The sequence below is a fragment of the Euwallacea similis genome, chromosome 7 (genome assembly GCF_039881205.1).
Source record: "Euwallacea similis isolate ESF13 chromosome 7, ESF131.1, whole genome shotgun sequence".
Taxonomy (NCBI): Eukaryota; Metazoa; Arthropoda; class Insecta; order Coleoptera; family Curculionidae; genus Euwallacea; species Euwallacea similis.
In genome coordinates, this window is record NC_089615.1 from 7,105,757 (window position 1) to 7,127,617 (window position 21,861).

Genomic DNA, 21,861 nt, shown 5'->3' on the forward strand with positions numbered 1-21,861 from the left:
ACATCTCATTGATAAGAAAAATTAACTGTTTACTCTATGGCATTCCTCGTCTCGTCATTGATCGACCGATATCATCAAATCATAAAGTTCAGCAGTCTTAATTGAAATAAAAGACTTTTTCATCAAAGTTAAGCAATTTCACACTGTATTAGTGATCAAATAGGCATCCTGTGTAGTTTAAAAAAATCACTTTGTTCTGCTTATTTATACCAATTAAACAAATTTAAGCCTGCTGCACATTTAAGCACCTTCAAATTAATAAGGAGGTCGAGTTTTGGAGCTTACATTAGTTTTTTCTCTAAATCAAACACCTAAACTATTAAGAAATGTCGAAGAATTGAGAAATACTTGAAAGTGTAAACTATTCATTTCTTGTTCTTATCATCCATTTCTGTTGTACATAGATATTGGTAACGTATAGTTAAGCATATTCCGAGCCGTTATGACGTACTGGAATAATTATTATTTAATTTTGTGTACCATCCATCCAGTTCTACTGGTTGATCCATTGTCTTGATGAATCAAGTTCTATTGATTGATCCATCAAGACGTCTGTGGAGTTAATTGTAGGAATGCTAGATTACGGATGAAAATATAGGTGAAAAGGAGTAATAAGCTTTAGAGACCAAGGTCATATGCCCGGTTTTCTTTAAAAATTAATAATTATTGATTAGCTAACAGACACAAAAAGGTAACGGTAATAAACAAATCTATAATATTATTTAAATAAGATTGATTTCGTTATTGGAAAATAACTTTCTCCTTTCTTCTATTAAGGTACGCACACATGTATGAAGCAACGTATTACAATAATTAAGTAGGAGCACGATACAGATAGAAGAAACGTTCGTTATGTAACCGAGATTAGCATTGCGACAGCAACATCTACTTTAGAGCTATATTAAACAGAACGCCATAACATCTTTTTGATAATTTGCGTTAAGGTTAAAGATCTGAAAATATTTCGATTATTATTTCTAATGGGTGACGTTGTAAGCTAATTATTTATTAATGAATGTTAGCAGAAAATTGTTAGCAATTCAACCATAGTACGCTATTCTAAGAAAATTACGAAAGTAATAAGTCATTTAAAATTAGCTACTGGGATTAGTCATAGAGTTGGAATGGGAGGAAGTGGTTGCTAAATGATAAAATTCGCGTATGTATTTAGATGAAAAAATATTAAATTAATAGACCAAACATTTTCTTGGTATCGTTTTAAAATACATATTTTGAATTAATAAATAGACGTAAAAATATAATCAACATAAATACTACTTTAATATATCATGTCCTCTATCACTGCCGGCGAGAGAGAGCAGCAGAATTATAATTCTAATAAATTTATTTCTGCAATATTATATCGTTAGCATGCTATTTGATGATACAGGGACTTTTTCATTTGTAAAAAAATACGGTGAAATTTTAAAAAAATCATTGACTCCTGACATCTATAAAAAACTGGTAAAAAATCATCTCTCGGATTTGTGTCGCAACTAATTATAGTTCAAAGAGTGAGCGATATCTGCTTTTTAATAGTTGTGAAGCTGTAAATTGCTAATAAATAATTAAAAATGACTTACTGTAAAAAATCCATATTGCTCTATAGGTCCTTATCAAGTAAAATGAGTAGTGCCACGTAATACTCAGCTCAGTGCGAATACCAAATATTATTATTTAGGGATGGCTTACGATGAACAAATAATCACATACAAGTAGCACAATATCCTCTAACAACTATCAATCTACCAATTAAAATTTTTATATTTAATAATCAAATAGTTTTACTTACAACTAAAACTATTTCTTAAAAGTGCGTTTCTTAGAAAACCTACTATTCTTCCGTATACAAGTGCGGCACAATATTTTCTAATCTTTCTCTATTGAACATCTCATATTCTACTAAACTACAATCTCCGTGCAACTGCTTAGTTTCTGTTCTTGATTGCTGTCGCCAACCAACAAGCTAATATTATCCCAATCACCTATAAAAAAAAAAATGAAAATCATCATTGCAACCCTCATTCGCCCACCTCAATAAATGCAATTCCAATCCCCACTCCAATTAACACTTGGGAAGCATTTTGGACTTTCATCTCAATCACATCGAAACATCCAGTGGAATGTAAGATCTCTTCCCCGCTTCGGGCATTCTGGCAATGTTGAGGAGTTGGATCAGGTGCTCCTTCTCGTACAGGCTGGCAACAGGACAAAGGTCGATTGCCGCCCCAATCAGTAGGTCTATCAACACCGCAACAGTGTAACTGGAAATGTATTATGGATATTGCATGGTGACTAAGGAGAGTTATTTGTTAGGTTTTAGTCCTAAGGGGAAATTACAGAGGTACTTATGACGCCAAAATTAACAAAACTACCAATTCTTCAAACGCGCTTTCGATCTTATGTACTAGTTAGTTATTCATCGAGCGATTAGTATAAATAGATAATATCGTAAAGCTTAGTCCAGGGTAGTTGAATGATAGGATTTGTTCAGTTCATAGATTTTATTAAAAGTCACCTTAAAGTCATTTTCTTAACCATTTTTTACTTTTTCTTATTTTCAAAATTATTTGATTTTCAACATTATTAAATTTCAACCAAATCATAGTTTGCTATCAGACGAATCAACAGGAGTGAGCAAAAAATATGAGTGGATGAAGAATCGTATAAATTGTCATTATCAATATTCAATTATTTTCAGAATTAAAATTTAGATTCAAAATTTTGGATCTAGGAAAAAATTTCATGATCCTGGAAAATCGTGGAATTGTCTTATCAAATATCATTTGAGTTCAAGTCCGGTACATTTTTACTTGTCTACCCACTGTCTTCCAAGTGCTACATGGATGATTCCAAAATTATTCGAGTCGTACTCTTGTGAGTTTGATGCGAACAGGTCTCGTTAACAGAAATAAAGTACATATTCGATAATAAAAGGATATCCGGATAAATCTGAACTTTTGTGGTATTGCATACGATTATTTGTCCTTTCATTCGATGTTTTTTGGTCGAGCTTGCACTTTCCTTGTTTCAATTACTTCAGCTGTATTATTTACGCATTCGCTGCATCATCGTTAATTGTCATCTCGAATTTTGAACAAAACGCAAATATTCTTACTGTTAATAAACGAGTTTCTACCCCGAATCCATTACACCACAAGAACTTCGTAGATGTAAATTTTCAATCGTAATATTACTCACTATCACCGACAATATTAACTACACTACTTAAAAAAATGCGAATGAACTAAATGTATGCTAATTGCCAATTTATTAAGTTCCTGCTAGTAAAGGTGAATAATTTCGTTAGGAGTATCGCTGAGTTGCAAAGAATTATAAAATTATTAAAATAAAGAATGATCTTTAAATGCCTAACTGAGGTCAATTGAATGTGACGCTATAAGTACTGGACGCGTAAGCACGAAGAAGAGAGGTGTTTTTACGAATTTGCCCAATTAAAACTAATAACACGCTCGAAAGAGACTGTCCATATGGAAGGTCTTTGTTCACTCACTCGTGATTAGCATCATTGTTTCAGCTAAGAAAATATATTGTTTTACCGGATAAAAGCAATTTAGCAGGTTTAGATGATATGCTAGTATGAGAAGGTTCGGTGGTACCCTCCCATTGAGATAATTGTTCTCCGTTAGGTGGTTGAACGATTTCTTGCAAAACTGAGTTTTGAACAATTGAATTGTTTTATTCATAAGCTTATGATTAAAGCAACTTTAAGTTTGTTACCGCTACTAATTTTTCATACAAAAAAATTTAGACCTAAGTAGCAATAACCAGTCGGACAATTCTATTTTTGTGCATTTCACAGCTTTACTGAAAAAATATTTCATGAGTTGTATAGAAACGAAACAATCGAATATTACATTATCAAGGAGAATTTACGGTTTCTCATAAAAACTAAATCTGGTTGTAAAGAGAATTCATCCAGAAGTTACCTTCATTTGCAAATTATCCCAGGCAATTTTATCAGATTCGCTGGTTTGGTATCGACTCATAGATTCCCGCATAATGTTCTTCAGCTCCTTGTGGACGTCGTTTTTGTAAACTGCGGCTGCAATGCCCACTGCCAGCTCGATAATAAAGATTATTGACAGGCACACAGCAAACTGGAAAGATGACCGTTTAATTAGTTCAAGTGCAATGTACCCTTAGGCTACGCCTATGAATTTTCATTACTTTAGTGGTATGTCCGGGATTACCATATGTTGGGAACCCATTATCTTCCAATAAGGGTTACCCTTCATAAAAACTTTCACTCCTTTTCCTCGTCAAAACAAAAGTCTAAAATATCCACATTTTGCTAAAATCTCACTACAGCTGCAACACCCTCGTAAATCATCTTTTCTTACCATTATCTTGACGTTACGGGTTAAGGATTTAGAAAGTTACCATCTGTGGATTGTCTTGTTAATTGCCTAAAACCGGAGTACGCCCATGGGTACTGACCCCCAGATTTGGTATTTAAGATACCCCGAAGCTTGTAAAAGGACCACCGGCAACGATGGGAAATCAAAAAACCAGGGCAGCCCCTTGGTTCTCTGACCTATCGTTGCAAAAAGAAAAACACAAGGATCGAGCCGACGAAGAAAGAAGCGTCCGGACGGACAGAAGAGGGCAGAAGAACCCCATGTCGGCGGGGTATCATCAGTCAAAAGGAACGAGTGGCATCAAATGTCTCCTCAAACAGGTTAAAAGCCTAGAGCGAAAGCAGAATAAAAAGCGATAATTCCGCTCAACTCTGCTAGCTTTCCAAGAAAAAACAAAAGCGCGATCAAGGAACTCGAGCAAATACTCGAAATCCTAGCAACACGGGATTTTTTAGTGGGTGAAACCCCACACAGGCTGGTTGCATGGGCACCAGTATCGTCTTCCGCCAAAATTTTTTATCCTCAGTGTCGCCCCCCCCCCTTGAAAGGGTACTTCGGGGTAATATGTTTTTGTTAGCCTAAATAACTGCATCAATTTTTTCAAATTACTATGATTTATATATACAAAAGGCCTAAGTACATTATGTATTTTTATTATGAAGAAAAGAATGATCTAAATAGCGGTATTTTGCAATAACGCAATCAATTTTGTTAGCAAGCATTGAAGTCATTAACATTATTGTTTAAATTTGGCTGTCTGCAGATAATATGCCCACCGCTGCATTAACCTACATATTGCATCTTACTATTGTAATTTAGTTTTATCTAGGCTAATTAATACGTCCATATATTGGGTCTAGTTGGTAAGTTCGGTAACAGTCCAATCCAAGATTAAGTTATCAAAATACTATATAAAAATTGCAAGGCTTTGTGCAAAAAATCGTGAAAAAACTAAGTATTTTGTTGTTTAACAATTTCTATATACATACTATCGTACTTTTCGATGCCATCGTGGTTTAGCTTAACGTCATGAAAATAAGCTATTCACACACCCCTGTCTATGAATCAGCAATCTATACATAGTCATTAATATGCTATTTCATCATAGTAAAAACATAATTTATTATTCCTCTTAAAGAAATCTTTGAAATGGCCTTGCAAAAATGTATGGGTTCGCAACAAGAGTCGCAACGCAAGTATGAATGTTAGCATTCTTATAACTTCCTATTATTATTGTAATACCAATTTAAAACGCACGATATTTGCAGTTCTCACTCCTCTAAGATTTACATTTTTCCTTTTCTTGCCTTGCAGCCATTTTATTCTTAAAAAAATTGCCAATGACTCAGCGCCGCTGTTAAAATATTTTCCTTATGATTGTTCAGTGGCAGTTAGAAGGTGTATGTCCATTTTAATTTGAATTCTCTGTGTAAACAATCGTTTGTTATTCATCGATTAATGCAATTTTAAATCGATGACTAACGGTTGCATGGTGCTATTTTCACCTGTAAATCGGTGACTTCCATATGGGTGTGGGATTCTTAGGTCAAATAGATTTAACCCTTTTGTATATATATAGAAACTTCTCTATTTTTACGACAAAGTCGAGGCACGATCAGGAAATCTTTGAGTTGTATATAGTAATAGTACTAATATTGTTAATTAGGTTAGGCTTATTAGATCTAAGATGAAACAGTTGTGAGGGGGTGATGTGCCCCTATAGGACGCCTATGTATGTCGCAACTTGGTTAGAAGTATTCTCGTCAATTAAGAGGGTTTTGCAATCGTTATCTTTATGCGATTTTGATATTTTCTGATTAATGTCTAACCACCCTTTGTTAGTACTTGTGGGAAAGGATAGCCGCCTTTTGTCGGCGTTGATGAGAAGTGCGGCCGCGCTTTGTCGGCATCTATGAGAATGTACCGACCAAGTGTTATCAGTACCACGGTAACGTCGCAGGTGGTGTCATAAATTGATAATTGCTTTCTAGCCAGAGGACAACACTGGTTAATTACCCTTAGTTTTAGTATTTAAGAGTGCGTCGAATTTACAGGGTCCTCTTTCTTTCGAGTGGCTCATCTGAACTACATATTATCCTTCAGCAGAAACCCAAAAAGTGTATTCGTTAATATCAATAAATTCTATAAAGCCCTAGACAACGTTAGAAAAATCTACAGGGATATACATCGATAAACATTTAAGGGATCTTCGTTTCAGTCAAAGTTGGATGTTTCAAAATGTATAAAATAAAAACATTTTCCAGACAAAAAAAACTGGCACATCTCTAGTTCCCGTCGAGCGAATACACATGCAAAAATCGATACTGAGTAGGAGTCAAAAGTGTGAAATTGTAATAGCCAAATTATCAAGCGCAAAAATTGCGAGCTTAATCTGTAATATTACTATGCATATTTAATTAAAGCAGCGGTTCTCAAACTTTTGTTCTTAGCCCCCTCTATTTTAACTGAACAATTTTGCGCCCCCAATCCGTTGGCTTTCAAGTTACACTAGGCAATACTGTATAAACTAGGGCGCCGGAAATGCTGTCAGAAAGTTCACTCCAGAAATTGAAGTTTTCTGAAACTTTTAGATTGAAGCGACGCGACTATAAACAAAGAAGTGCATTTGGGGTTGTTATTAGTTATTTAAAAGTGTATAATTCTGTTACACAGGAAATTTTCAAGTCTGATGTTCCAACGCTCAGCATTATTGGGGGTTATAAGTAGGTGGTATGTATGGATGAATTGTTTAAACGAAAACTTGAGGATGAAGAGGCCTTCACATTGTTAGATCCAAGGTAGGGATCGTTCTAGATCTAAAACACGAAAATATGACCAATTGTATCTAAATTTAGGCCTTACTAGTCTTGAAATAAGTAGCGAAGAAAAACCTCAGTGCATTATTTATTTAAAAGTATTGAAGAAGTATTGAAAAGTATGAAGTAACATGAAACCGAATAAATTGAAGACGCATTTAAAAACGTTGCACAAGGAATATGTTAATAAAATGCGTGATTTTTTTAGAGAAAACTAAGATTGTTCAAAAAACAGAAGTCAAATTTCCATAAAGTATTGGCAATAAATGAGAAGATCCTCTTCGCATCGTGCAAAGTGGCTTATGTATAAAGTAGTTAAGTGTAAAAAATCCCTGCAGAGCACCTTATTTTATCTGCTTACAAGGACATTCTAAAAACAATGTTTGGTGAAAACTTTTCTGAATAATTTGACAACATTCCTTTGTTAAATAACGCAATCTGTCGACGAATTAACGATATATCAGTTGATATTCAGCAATAATTTGTATCTGAGCTTACTGGAAAATCGTTTGTTATGCAACCTGACGAAATAACTGACTACAATAATTATTCCCATTCGATTTGCTACATCAGATTCTGTCAAGGTTCTTCATAATATATATGAAGATTTATTGCTTTATAAATTAATAGAAGGTAGAACTGGTCACCGAATTGTTCAAGATTAAAAATTATGCTATTACTAAGGCGAATTTGCATTGGGAAAATTTTGTTTCTATTTGCACCTAGCTATGTCTAGTACATACAAGTTTACAAGCTCTGGTAAAAAGAAATTTTCAGAAATTACTTGGATGCACTACACGATTCATGTAAATTAAAAAAAAAAGCATTTAAATCGTTAAGCCCTAGACTAAATATGGTTTGATAGTTATTAAAGTATAAGATTTGAAGTAACTTTATAAAAACCAGATCACTGAAATCAAGGATGCTCTTTGTTTTACGTTAAGATATGGGAGCTAAGCATAAATCTTCGCTATTTTATTTTTCATCCAGATGGTTGTCACGCGGTAAGATGGTCAGGCGTATCTGAACTAAGAAGGGAAATAACAATATTTTTAAACAAAGGGGGTAACAAGCATTCAGTAGAATTCTACAACAGATTATTTGTATTCAAGCTTTATTTAGCAAATATGTATGTATTTTTGAAAACCCGAATACATTTAATCTTCAATTCCAAAGAGTAGATGTAAATATATTTGAATTTGGTCAAAAAATTGGCTCTTTTTGTAAGGAAATGCAGTTATAGAATAACAAATTAAAAGAAAACTGTTCTGAAATGTTTCCCGCGTTGGACGAATTTATGCAGGATTTCTCATTGGAAGAGAATCACAAAGCTGTAATGCTAAAAACTGTAGGAGGTCATTTAGAAAACTAAAGTGCGAATTTCAGACGATACTTTTTTGCAAAAAATAATGTCAAATTGTCCTGGAGTTGGCTTTTAAATCTATTTGACGATACACGTGTCAGGCTATCACTACAAGAACAACTAATAGATGTTTCAACAAATACCTCACTAAAATCAAATTTTGTTAACAGATCTTTAATGAATTTCTGGACTAAAGTTTCAAGTGACTACTCCTTTATAAAAGCCAAAGCGCTTAGGATTCTGTTGGCTTTTCCAATGTCTTATCTTTGTGAAGCTTGATTTTCTGTACTTGTTGCCTTGAAATCTAAATACCGAAATATACTTCATATCGAAAATGAACTCAGGGTGACCATTTCTAATATGGATCCAAATTTAGAGAATTTGTGCGCTTTAAAACAAGCGCATGTTATTCTTAGAACCTTGTTAATTGAAATTTCAATAAAAACTTTTCAATCTGTAGCACTCCCCTAATTATGTAAAAGCGCCCCACAGTTTGAAAACCGCTGAATTAGAGTATTAACTCCAATTTCACAGATCAAAATAGAGGAGATATGATATGGGAAATGGGTACTTATATCAGACTAGTCTTCTCAGGGCCATATTATGGTACTATGCAAACAATAAAATATTTGCCCAAGTTTTAAGATACCATTGCGAAACAAATTATGATTCCTTTCTGTATTTTCATTGCAGATCTATGGGTTGATGGCTAAATTTCAAGTGTAGGTAGTCGGACTATGCAGAGTAATTGAGGCCAAGGAGAAATCTACTATTCGTTGCGGTTGCTTTACCTTAGTAGACGTAAACAAATAACAGAAACAAAATTATTTTAGCTTAGTAATATCGTAAAGGACATTATTTTTATGAGTTCGTTAAAAAAATTTAATTAGGGAAATCATTCACGAGAAGACGAGTGTCATCTCAGTTTTTCGCATGAAACATATAACATTTTCCAGGTTGTAAGTACTTATTATTGAACACTTAATCTACGGTATCCAACTATTAATTTTCCATTTTTTCTAGTTTTATAATGTAGTAAAAATGTTTTATTTTTATATGAGAAAAAGCTTGTTTAACATAACGGAAAGCAATTTTCGGTTGACGCATCTAAGTAGTAATTTCAGCGACAATTCAATAGTAATTCAATAAAATAATTCACTTACGGAAAACACCTAATTTCTTCTTCATTGAAAACGAAAAAAATATATCATGATGAGTCCTTATCGGTCTTTTTGAAGTACGTACTGTACATAAGTCTATACTTACATACGTATTTATGTAGCATTACAGATAACTAAACTTAATGATTTTTTAAATATTCAAGGAAAAAATGACTTATTTAGTCATTAGTTATAATTATTAATTTGTATATAGGAATAATTTAGTCATGGAATTGAATATTGCTCCGTATTGTTAATTTTGTGTATGATTGGCTGCATAATCGCGCAACATGTGCGAGTAAGTTTGGCGGTATTAATTATACCTAATTCAATTATCTAACATTTTAATTGCTATTCGTATCATGCATGACTGTAAAAAATATAGTGTTTTACTGAATTATTGTGTTAACCTGTCGATAACACATCACAATATATCTTGCAAACTTTGCTCAGTTGTTTAAGTAACTTCGATGTATATTTAAATCTTTTCATACCGTTAACAATATTAAATGTTTCATTTAATATTGAAAGATTGAAATTTTTGAGTTTAGTTTAGTTATATTATTGCATAGGTAATATTGCGAGTATCCTAAGTACTTATGCAATGTTTTGAATGTTATTATTGGGTTTTGTAAAATCCCTTGACTCATTGGTGACTATAACATTTTAATTAGTCCATTGATTGAAGTTTATTGCTACAGACAGAGAATAAAATGGAGTATTAATAATTACAAAATAAAGTAGATACTATGATGATGAATATTACGACTTTCAGGTTTAAAAAAGAACTTTTTGTTACTGTGTTAATGTACTTGTTCCGTAATGGAAAAAATGCAAGACTTTATACTTACACCCATTAGCATGTAATATGACTCTCTAATGGCTCCGTAACATCCTAAAGAAGCCACGAGGAACACTATACATCCTGCCACAATTAAAACTACGGGAGGGGCCAAAACGCTGCTTTCCATGAAATGTCGAAACTCTCCGACATCTGATAGCACTAGTGCTCCTGCGATTATAATACCAATGCCAGAAATCTGGAAAAGAAAAAATATTAATACCCATGTAGATATTTCTTCAGATGTAATATTGTCACGAAAAACGAAACTTTCTGGCCTACAACGTCCGTAAACTACTGTAAGTTTGCTGTCGTTGATCATTAGTAGATACAAATGCTCTATTTTTGAGAATGCTCATCGTTAATTTTCATACAGATCTGAGAATTTTAGCGCACAACAAATAATACAACGACTTCAGAAAGCCGAGTAAAACTCTAATGTGGACAGGACGATAAACCTGTAGAATTTTCAAATTTGTTTGTAACATAAATGGTATATGTGCTCTAGTTCAAATCAATGTTTTATTCGGAGTTCGGTTTGTTATATGGTCAAACGTTCAGATTTTATAACGCGTTGAATGCTAAAAAGTTGCAGGTATGAAAAATGAATGGCTATAGCAACAAACATTGAACGTGATGAAAAGCAAAAAATTTTCCGAGGGATTTGAAATGAATAGTTGGAAGGTACAAATGGGATTTGGGTTTCTAGTGTAAATGTCAAGTACTGGAAAAAAATACCTCAGCATAAATTCAACGCCTGGAGTAGATACATGTCAGACCAATACTTAATGTCTAACAAGGATATTTATTTGGCTGGATAATATTAAGTGGCGACCCTTCGGAATCCATTGCTAACAACTTTATTGGGTAAAACAATATGGCGATGTTATTAAAATTATATTAGAAGCAATAACGAAGCTCTTTGATTAGACAAAGCTATCATCAACTTTAATGTTTTTAATCTATATACTTCTTAATGCTGTGGAAGTTATTAATTATTAAAATAATTGACCAATCACAAGCATTCAAAAAATTAAATGACATTCATGTAAAACTTACAGCAAATATTAAATTAAATCCAAAGAGCAAGTACTTAATGAGGCTTAATTCGCACGTCTTCATTCTGGAGTTTTCTATCATTTAGTGCTCAAACTGGAATTATTCTTTCACGTACAATCGAAACTACGACACTTTCTCAAGCACTGGTCAGAAAAACTCCACGAAAGTTTCTATGCTAATTTCGAAGACTTGTTGGAGAAATCGTCTTCGCAACACCGTGCTGTAGGTCTTAGAGAATTGAAATATAGCTCCAAGGAGCAAATATTCCTAGAAGCTTTCTTTTGAGAAAGTTTTAACGCTATTTTTTTAAAAGTATAAACACACAACATATGTATGTACGATAATATGCAGTTCGTTATGAATTATATTCGTTTTGGATGCAAATTCTTATGTAAAATACGAGTTTATATGGTCAGTCCTTTTGTTCAAACATACGGTAGTTGCGAGAACTCTCCTGAAAAAGCTATTAACCTTTTCCGCAAAAGCCTCCATTTCCATTGGGGAGAGAGAATTTGTTGACATAATGCCGTCATGGAAACCTTGGCTAAAACTCTTTCTTTCACCCACCACAGAAACCGACAAGAACCAAAATGTCAGTTTTATTACAGTTAATTACTTTCTCTATTTTTAGGTGTTAATAAAATGGCTTGCGGACAATGGACAATTGGAAATTAGGACGCCAGAAAATTGCTATTTACTGATTGTTTTCAATAGGGAAAAGAAAGTTTAATTTAATCGAAACAGTTGGCAGTATCATATCTTCGAGATGTAGCTTTTTAGGAAAACTTTAAATAAGAAGTTTACTATTCAATTCACAAAATTTATGTTTTTGAGGAATTGAACGGTTCGCGTGTTTTTCTTTCGATTTAAATCGTATACTATTACAGGCCTTTAATTGCATTATTCCTTTTTTAAATCTTCTTTGATACTATCCAGATGATTGAGGTATAGCGTTCAAATTGATGGCCGTTAGACATTTCATTTATATGCAGAAGATATTCACATCATTAAAAAAAATGCTGAAAAATGTATTTTTCTACTCCTCTTTAAAATTGGTCTGCGTATAATTATTTTTTGAAACCACCCAAACGGTCATTTCGAGGAAGGTCACTCGAGCGGTCACTCGGAGAAAGGTCAACCGAACAGTCACCCCGAAGGTAACCCAGAAAAAGGTCACCCTAACGAAGCTTACGGCAATTGGAGAGAGAATTTAATTTACTCTATATCACATATATAATATTAAGGTTGTTAATAACTATATTATATATATATTAATTATTAATATGGTATATGAAAAAGCTTGACTGTTTTCGATAAATTGGTCTTAATATAAAATAAGAAAAATAAATTACATAAGGTATTTCTTGGGCTCTTGATTTTATTTTTTTATTATTTTATAACTCTAAGTGATATCAATTGGTTTTGTCTAGAAGTACTAACATTTTATTTGTGGAAAGGCACAAACAAAATTGCAATTTACTACATTATTCATTTTCTTTATTAATAATTATTACGATTACAAAATAATTCTTTAGTAGCCATGGTTTAGTAACGAGCAATATGTTATTTTATTCAATTTATTTATCCATTAGGAGCATAAGATATTCTCGTGGGCGTATTATCATTGGCAGTTTTGAGGATGTTTTATTTTAGGGGGAGCATTGGGCATCGAGTTATTATGAAAATTTCGTAATTGCAAAGTAATTTATTATATATATGCTTTAACATTGAATAAAATGACGGAAATTTTCAACGACTTATTGATTTTTTTTATGTGTAGCGCCATCTGGGAACCTGGGTAGCAAGCACTTACAGATTTCTTCTTTGTGGTAATTTTGCGTACATCGTGCATGACAATAATGACATTTTTCAGAAATCGGACTATGAGAGTTTTTCGTTTGTTTATTTACATTAATTAGTGTGTGGAAATTAATTTAAAATTTAACGTTTGAAACGAAAATATTATGTTATTTAAAATTGAGAAGGAAAAAATAAGAAGGTCATTATCTCAGTAGGTCGATAAAATATCTATAGAACTAAGAACTAGAAGGTAAGAAAGAAAAGAAACCCATCGTTGAAGAAGTTTTCAATAATTCTCTATTTCCAATACCTATTCTAATGCTTACAGACCATACAAACTAGTAGTAAATCTCTCTTTTCTAACGCAATCAAAACTTATTTTTGGTACCGTCGTAAAGCAGATTTTCATAAATGATCACATTATTTTTAATCATCTTAGAGTCATCTTAGACTTGTAATTTGAAATTATCCAGTGTGAGTTGCAAGATTGATGAGATTCCAATACTCTTGTGTATAATTAATGATATCAAATATTACATTCTTCGTGGAATGGTACGTACTATAGCTGCCTGTCTTCTTTTTAGCGCAAAAACTGCAGCCAAAAGATATGAAATTGTCGTTCCAATCAGAACGCGGCGAAAAAGATTCTATCAGCCTCGAAAGCGGAGGCATTCCTGACGTTGATGTAAAAAGGTAAAAATTTGAATTTTTACAGTGCTAGACTTCAGTTGAAGTTATGCAACTGAAGAAACTTGTTATCGAATAAACAATTTATATATAAAATGAATTGAACCATTGTTACAATACAGTATATCAATTTGAAAACGAACCTTTAGCGATTACAGAAAATACGTAAATATACCAAAACACGTCGATTTTATTTTCAAGGGGAATATTCTTTTAGGGTTCTTTAATAAATTGCATGCATCCACTAATGGAGTTTGAATTATACCCCACTTGAAAGGTGTTTTATTTACCTTTCCAAAAATATCTTTTCTTTCATTGGGAGATTTTTAAAAAATCACGTCCAAAGTATAAACAAGCTTTATTATCAATTGTATTGGAAAAAAATTGTTTATTAAGATCTTAATTATTCTAAATAGCGTTTATTATTTATTAAATAAGGATAAAGTTAATCGCTTTTAAACTTTAATATTTATAGAAGCCTTTACTTAAATTTCCTTACACGCAGCTGTAATTCTTCCAAGTACGTTCAGTTAAGGTTTAACATGAATTATTAAACAGATTTCACGTTCATTTGTTCTTTTACTTTTTTGTAGTAGAACTTTAACAGTGGATAGAATAATTATAAAATAATATAGGCCCATAAACGCGTCGTTTTAAAGATACCGGTGATATATTATTTTTAAGGGGAAAAATAAGATACATTTCTGTACGTATTGATATTTAAGTTTTTAGATGATTTTAATATGTATATAAGAATACATAATGGAAAGGTACTAACGATTTTTGTGACGATACAGGAGTTATGTGTATAACATAGAATTGTAAATTTGGAATTGTTGACGCATATGTTATGTGAAATAATTGTGTCAAGACATAAGGTATTCATAGCGGGATCAATTTGGATTAAATGGTGGATGCGAAAGAATTTTTTAGGCGTGGCGCCATCTGGGAGCGTGGGTTATAAATTTTTTCTTTGTGTATACTTGTAGATTTCTTTTTTGTGTGCTTTTACAGATTTCTGTTTCGTGTGCATTTGTAGATTTCTTGTTTATAGGAATTTTCTGTTCATCGTGCATAACAATAATGACATTTTTCAGTAATTGTGCTGTGAGAGTTTTTCGTTTGTTCATATTAATTGAAATGTGAAAATTAACTTAAAAGTGTGCGTTTGAACGGAAAATGTGGAATTTAAACTTGAAAAGAAAAAAACAAAAGTGCTGTCATCTTAGTCGATCGATAGAATATCTGTGGAATTAGGAACTAGGAGGTAAGAAAGAAAAGAAACCCATTGCCGAAGGAGTTTTCAATAATTCTCCATTTCCAATACCTATTCTAATACTTACAGACCATACAAACTATTAATAAATATCCCTTTTTTCTAATGCAATCAAAACTTAATTTTGGTACCGTCCTAAAGAAGTTTTTTCATAAAGATAATTGTTTTGCCTCAAGTTGTACTTGTCATTGGAGGTTATCTCCTGTGAGTTGCAAGATTAGTGGGATTCCAATACTTTTGTGTTTAATTAATGATATTTTGAATATTACATTCTTCGTAGAAAGATACGTACTATAGCTGCCTGTCTCTTCTTTTCAGGACGAGGACTGCAGCCAAAGATATGAAATTGTGGTTCTACAATGAATGCAGCGAAAAAGATTGTACCATATCTAGGAAAGTGCAAGTTGCCTGCTAGTGGAAGTATTCTTGACAGCGACAGAAAAAGGTAGGAATTTAAAATTTTTATAGTGTTAGATGTGAATGAGAGTCACCATGCAATGGATGAAAATAATTGTTATCAAAGAAACAATTTATATTCAAAATTAATCCAATGAATATTACAGCAGTGAGTTAATTTGAAAACGCCCCACTTTTGATATTTCTGGGATTATAGAAAATGTGTTAACATACAAAAATAAGTGGATTTTATTTTCAAGAGGGATGTTTTTCTTTGGGATTTTTTTATTAAATTGGAAGTACTTTTTAGTAGGGGTGAAAAAAACCACTAAGATTTAAAATGGGTAGCAAAGTTGAGTGATACCTAATTTGAAAGGTTTTTTTAGGAAAAATAATGTTTAAAGCGTAAAGAAGCTTCATTATTAATGGTATCGAAGAAAAATTAGTTATTAAGATGTTAATTATTCTAAAGGGCGTTTATTATTTGTCAAATAAGAATAAAGTGAATTGTTTTTACACTTTGATATTTCTAGAAGCTTACACTTGAATTTGCTTGCATGCAGTGGTAAGTTTACTTAAGCTTTGTTGTGAATTATCATATGGACGTCACTTTTAATTTGTTTTTTTCCTTTTTTATAGTAAGACCTTAAAAGTGAATAGAATAATTACTTTTAAGAACGTTTCATACCAATATAGGTTCATAAACCTTTTGTTTTAAAAATATCGGGTGTGGAAAATTTTAGAAGAAATTTTAATTATTTTTCATAACTTTCTTAAAATAAATTTACCTATGAAATATTAACGTTTTGTCGTAATTATTATTTGAGTGTTATGGATCAGGAATATGTAGTAATTTAAGATAGAAAATAAACTATATATTATTTTTAAGGAGATTCGGTAAGTATTCATATTTAATTTTTTAGATGATTTTAATATGTATATAAGATAAGAACACATAGTGATGTTAAGGTAATAATGATTTTTATCACGATACAGGAGTTATGTGTATAAAATAGAATTGTAAATTTGGAATTGCTTGATGCATACGTTATGTGAAATAATCGTGTTTAAACAATGGGTATTCATAGCAGGACCAATTAGGATTAAATGGTGGATGCGAAAGAAGAGAGATTTTTCTGTGTGGCGCCATCTGGGAGTCTGCGTTGCAAGTTTCTTCTTTGTGTGGTTTTGCAGATTTCTTTTTCGTGTGTTTTTGCAGATTTCTTCTTCGTGTAAACTTGTAGATTTCTTGTTTGTGGTAATTTTCTGTACATCGTGCATGACAATGATGACATTTTTTAAATAATTGTGTTGTAAGAGTTTTTCGTTTGTTTATTTATATCGAAATGTGGAAATTAACAAATTAACTTAAAAGCGTGCGTTTGAAAAGAAAATGTGGAATTTAAAATTGAAAAGCACAACAATAAAAGTGGTGTCATCTTAGTCGATCCATAGAATATCCGTGGAATTAGAAATTAAGAGGTAAGAAAGAGAAGAAACTCATTGTCAAAGGAGTTTTTAGTAATTGTCAACTTTCAATAACTATTGTAGTATTCGCAGATTAGATAAATTTGACTTTTTTCTAACGCAAGGAAAACTTATTTTGGGTACCGCCTTAAAGCAGCTTTTTGATAAAGATCATACTGTTATGATTCAACTTGTACTTGTAATTTGAGGTTGTCTAGTGTCGAGTTGCAAGATTGGTGAGATCCCAATATTCTTGTGTTTAACTAAAGCTATTGAATATTATATTCTTCGTGTAAAACGTATGTACTATAGTTGCCTCTCTTTTCTTTTCAGGACAAGAACCGCAGCAAAAGGATGTGAAATTGTGTGTGCGTGTGTGTGTCCACTCGGAATGCAGTGAAATGATTGTGTCATCTCAGAAAGTGGAAACTGTTTGCTGGTGGAAGTATTGCTGATGGCGACAGAAAAAGGTAGGAATTTAAAATTTTTATGGTGTTAGATTTGAAGGAGAGTTACTATGCAACGAAAGAAAATAATTGTTATCAAAGAAGTAATTTATATCGAAAAGAATTGAACGAGTATTACAACAGTGTATTAATTTGGAAACGAACCACTTGATATTTCTGGGATTATAGAAAAGGTGTTAATATACAAAAATAAGAGGATTTTATTTCCAAGAGGGACTTTCTTTTGGGGTTTGGTATTAAATTGCAAATACTTTCTTGTAGGGATGGGAACAATCACTAAGATTTTAAATAGGTTGAGTGATATCTAATTTTTTTATTTATTTTTTTTCGTTTTATTGAAAGGTTTTGGGAAAAAATTATGTTCAAGCCGTAAGGAAGTTTCATTATTAAATGTTTTGGGAAAAATGATGTTTAAACTGTAAAGAAACTTCATTACTAAATGTTTTGGGAAAATATGATGTTTTGTCATTAATGGTATGGAAGAAAAATTGTTTATTAAGATATGAATTATTCTAAAGGGCCTTTATTATTTGTTGAATAAGAATAAAGTGAATTGTTTTTAAAGTTTGATATTTATAGAAGCTTTTACTTGAATTTGCTTGCAAGTAGTTATAATTTTTGCAGGTAAGTTTGCTTAAGGTTTTTGTGATTTATCATACAGCTTTTACCTCGATTTGTTCTTTTGCTTTTTTGTAGCAGGACTTTAAGAGTGCATAGAATAATTACTTGGAAGAACATTTCATACCAACATAGGCTCGTAAACGTTTGGTTTTGAAGATATCGGGTGTGGAAAATTTTAGAACAATGAGGTTATTTTCATAACGTTCATAAATTAAAATTACCTATGTACTATTAAAGTTTTGTTACAAAAAGGTGGGCCACCGTATTTAGTATTTCATGGTGTGTTTTATTATTGCAAGTTCTAAAATTGAAGGAATTCTAACCTAGATGAGGATTCGCGGTTTTTTTGCGACGTTGCCAGTTCCTCCCTTTTCTCCCAAAAGGAAAATGAATTATTTAATTTTCATTTCATCTTTGAATTTCACGGTTAAATAGCACATTTAACAAATTCATGGCTCAGGGAAATTATTTATTATCATATTTTAAATAGGAAAAACCATCCCCGAGGTGTTTCAGGCAGTAAATGTGTTAAAAAACACCTAATAAACCGATGATGTATCAATTATTACTATTGGGTCATGAGTATTTGCATTTATTCGATTTAAATGGATTTTTTTAATAATTATGAAAATTTGGAAACAAAAACACGTGTAGTAAAGGATACCGCTGAAGGAACGGTAATAATTGATACATGATGGATTTATTAGTGGTTTTTTAACACATTTACTGCCCGAAACAACTCGGGGGTGGTTTTGTCTAATTGAGATATGATCGAATGTGCTATTTCACCGTGAATTTGGGGAAGGTGTGAAAATGATTTTGAGAGAATAGAGGGAATTAGGAAATTTTTGCAGGGGAAACTGGGGATTTTGATCCGGGTTAGAATTTCTTAAATTTTTAGGATTTCTTGCACAAGCCGGCAACACTGTACGGCACCGGGCCCAAAGAGGGCCCGGACAAAGTGACGGACGCGACGCAAAGTTACGTGGAGGCGATTGGCCTCCAGGTAACTTGGCGAGGAGTCGGCCAGTTTGGCCGACCCCTCTTTGGGGGTCTTCAACCTCGTTTTTCGGATTCGGCAGAACGACAACGTCGACATATCGGAGTCATCCCCTTAGAGAACGGGGGAACGCGGGAATTATTCATGGGGCCAGCATGAATAAGGCCTTTGTTCCCGGCGCTCTCCGAAAAGATGGCGGCGACATGCGCCGCTGCCGTTAACTGGTCTCGAATCCCGAGTAGATGAAGACGGTGGGAATCGGCAAAAGCGCGAATGTCTATACACTTAATTTTCTGGAAGCGGTAGGGTTTTCGCGTGGCTCCATCTTTTAGTTGTCGGAAAAGGAAGTTAAAATTGTAAAAGACGAGAATGAGATAACCTCGTGGATTGTCAAGAGTGTCTGGAAAAAGTAAATGAAGATGTAAAATTTTGGAAGTTAATTATTAAAAAATAAAAGAATTGATTATCTACTGGATTCAAGATTAGAAGATTGCGATCCACAAATTTACAAAGTAAGAAGAAAGTAAAGAAATACTGGATTTTTCCATAAAATTTACTCTAACAGTGGAATTTGAAATGGTACCGTGGATGGAGAAATATTATAACAAAGAGGTAAATTAAGGATCTAAGAGCATACATTTCTAGGAAGCAAACGGAGGGACGTATTAAAAAAGGGAACACAGAAAGAGTGGGTCTGGAACAAGTACCTTTTTGGTTAGGTTTACGAGCACGAGATTAGTAGTGAGGATTTTAAAGAGAAAACCTAAAAGGATGGACCGAACGTTTAACCTACACATTAGGAAGAAAGAAGGTCGGTTGCTCCTCAGATTTGATATAAATAAGATTAAACCATTAAGATTATAGAGGATTTTCTCGACAGATCAACAATGACCAAGGAGCCAGAGGTAGACACACTTAACTTTATCCAAAATTTGTAAGGAAAGTTGGATTATTGCTCATATTCATCGATAGGAAAGACACATTTTTGAGTGGAGGACCGAAAAGAATCTAGGTTAAGAGCAAAAAGATACCAAGGTAGTACATTGTAGCTTTATCGAAGAATAGTGCTTTATTTATTTCTTCTTAGCGAAAAGGATATGATTTATAAGGGAAGGAAAGAGGGTGGTTACTTGGATACATGGAATTTTGAAAGACAAAAATAGGAAATTACAAGAACAGCAAAAGTGAAAATGATCGAATAAGCTGACTGGGGCCGAGTAAAGGGAAAAAGAAAGGCAGCCAAAGTATTTTTTCATCAGGAAGGAGATATCGAGATTTGGAGGATTGCAAGTAAGTGGATTATTAGGAGAAAGCTTTTTGTCTTAAGAGGAATAGGAATTTCTTAGTTATTTTGATGCATCAGAAGGACATTTGATTAATTTAAAAGGAATTGTGTGAAAAATTGTACCATAACTTATGGATTATTTTGGAATTGAATATTTGAGAAAATAGAGTATTTAATTGGAGCACCGTACTACCGGAAAGGGTAATTTTATTTTGAATTTGTATGTGAGTATAGTAGGTAGGGTGTTTCATGGATATTTGGAAAATTCACCATTATAAGTATTATTTGTCTTATTGGAAATAATTTATTTAAAAGGTAAGAGACAACAGAAGGTATTACACATTGAAGATTAAAATTGATTTATGTAGAAATGGTGAAAATATATTGTTACATTAGTAGATATTGTAGGAAATTAAATTGTGATTATTATTTAAGTGTTATAGGTAAGGAGGATGTAGTAATTTAAGATAGAAAATAGACTATGTGTTTAGTTTTTTAAGGAGACAAAATAGATACATTTCTGTAGCTATTGATATTTAATTTTTTAGACGATTTTAATATTTATATAAGATAAGAAAATATGGTGCAAAGGTATTAGCAATTTTTGTCAAGATACAGGAATTACGTGTATAAAATAGAATTATAAATTTGAAATTGTAGATGTATATGCTATGTGAAGTAATTTTGTTAAGATGTTAGGTATTCATAGTAAGTAAAAGTAGGGATATAGTACAGGATTTCTCAGGGTATTTTTCTTTTGAGGGAGGTAAAAGATACGGAGGGGAGGTAGGTGGAAAAATGTACGAGAAACATGCATATAGAATGTAAAACTTTAAAGAAACACTGGGTAGGATAGCAATTAGGAGTAAACGGTGGATGCGAAAGAAGATGAGAGATTTAAACACAAAAATAGGACTTTATTTGTTATATGGAGGGATAATATAAAGACATGTAAGAAGAACGGGAGGGAATGCAAATAGCTGCATAAAAGAAGAGAGAAATTTGTTAGTAGATTATTTGTTAACAGCAAAGATTATTTCTCCTGGATTTCAAGGATAAGACTAAGAAAGAACAATTATTTCAGAGGGAAGTAAGAAGAGCTTTCAGAAGGAACAAATGAGCAAGCATATTAAAATTAACGATATTAATAAAGGTATTAGGTAACTTATGGAAAACTTGTTTAGAACGATAGAATAAGGGAAGTTATATTATTTTTTTAATTATATTTTATTAGTGTTAGT

The 21,861-nt window shown here is 32.5% G+C and overlaps 1 protein-coding gene across 1 annotated transcript; it reads right to left on the bottom strand.

Annotated features, from left to right (window-relative positions):
- Positions 1 to 1,707: 1,707 nt before the first annotated feature.
- Positions 1,708 to 11,834, bottom strand: LOC136409907 (CD63 antigen-like). The gene is made up of 5 exons (XM_066391760.1): positions 11,622 to 11,834; positions 10,573 to 10,761; positions 3,951 to 4,121; positions 2,034 to 2,264; positions 1,708 to 1,985 (listed from the first exon to the last, which is right to left on the bottom strand). Exons 1-5 carry the CDS (start codon positions 11,700 to 11,702, stop codon positions 1,929 to 1,931), a joined length of 729 nt encoding a protein of 242 aa, XP_066247857.1. The 5' UTR covers positions 11,703 to 11,834; the 3' UTR covers positions 1,708 to 1,928.
- Between the last annotated feature and the right edge of the window lie 10,027 nt (positions 11,835 to 21,861).

Excerpts from the sequence above, each read along its gene's own strand:
- LOC136409907 (XM_066391760.1), bottom strand. The coding sequence starts at position 11,702 with ATGATAGAAAACTCCAGAATGAAGACGTGCGAATTAAGCCTCATTAAG. Across the intron at positions 2,265-3,950 it reads GGGATAATTTGCAAATGAAG|TTACACTGTTGCGGTGTTGA; the intron begins GTAACTTCTGGA and ends ATACATTTCCAG. Across the intron at positions 1,986-2,033 it reads TTGGAATTGCATTTATTGAG|GTGATTGGGATAATATTAGC; the intron begins GTGGGCGAATGA and ends TTTTTTTTATAG.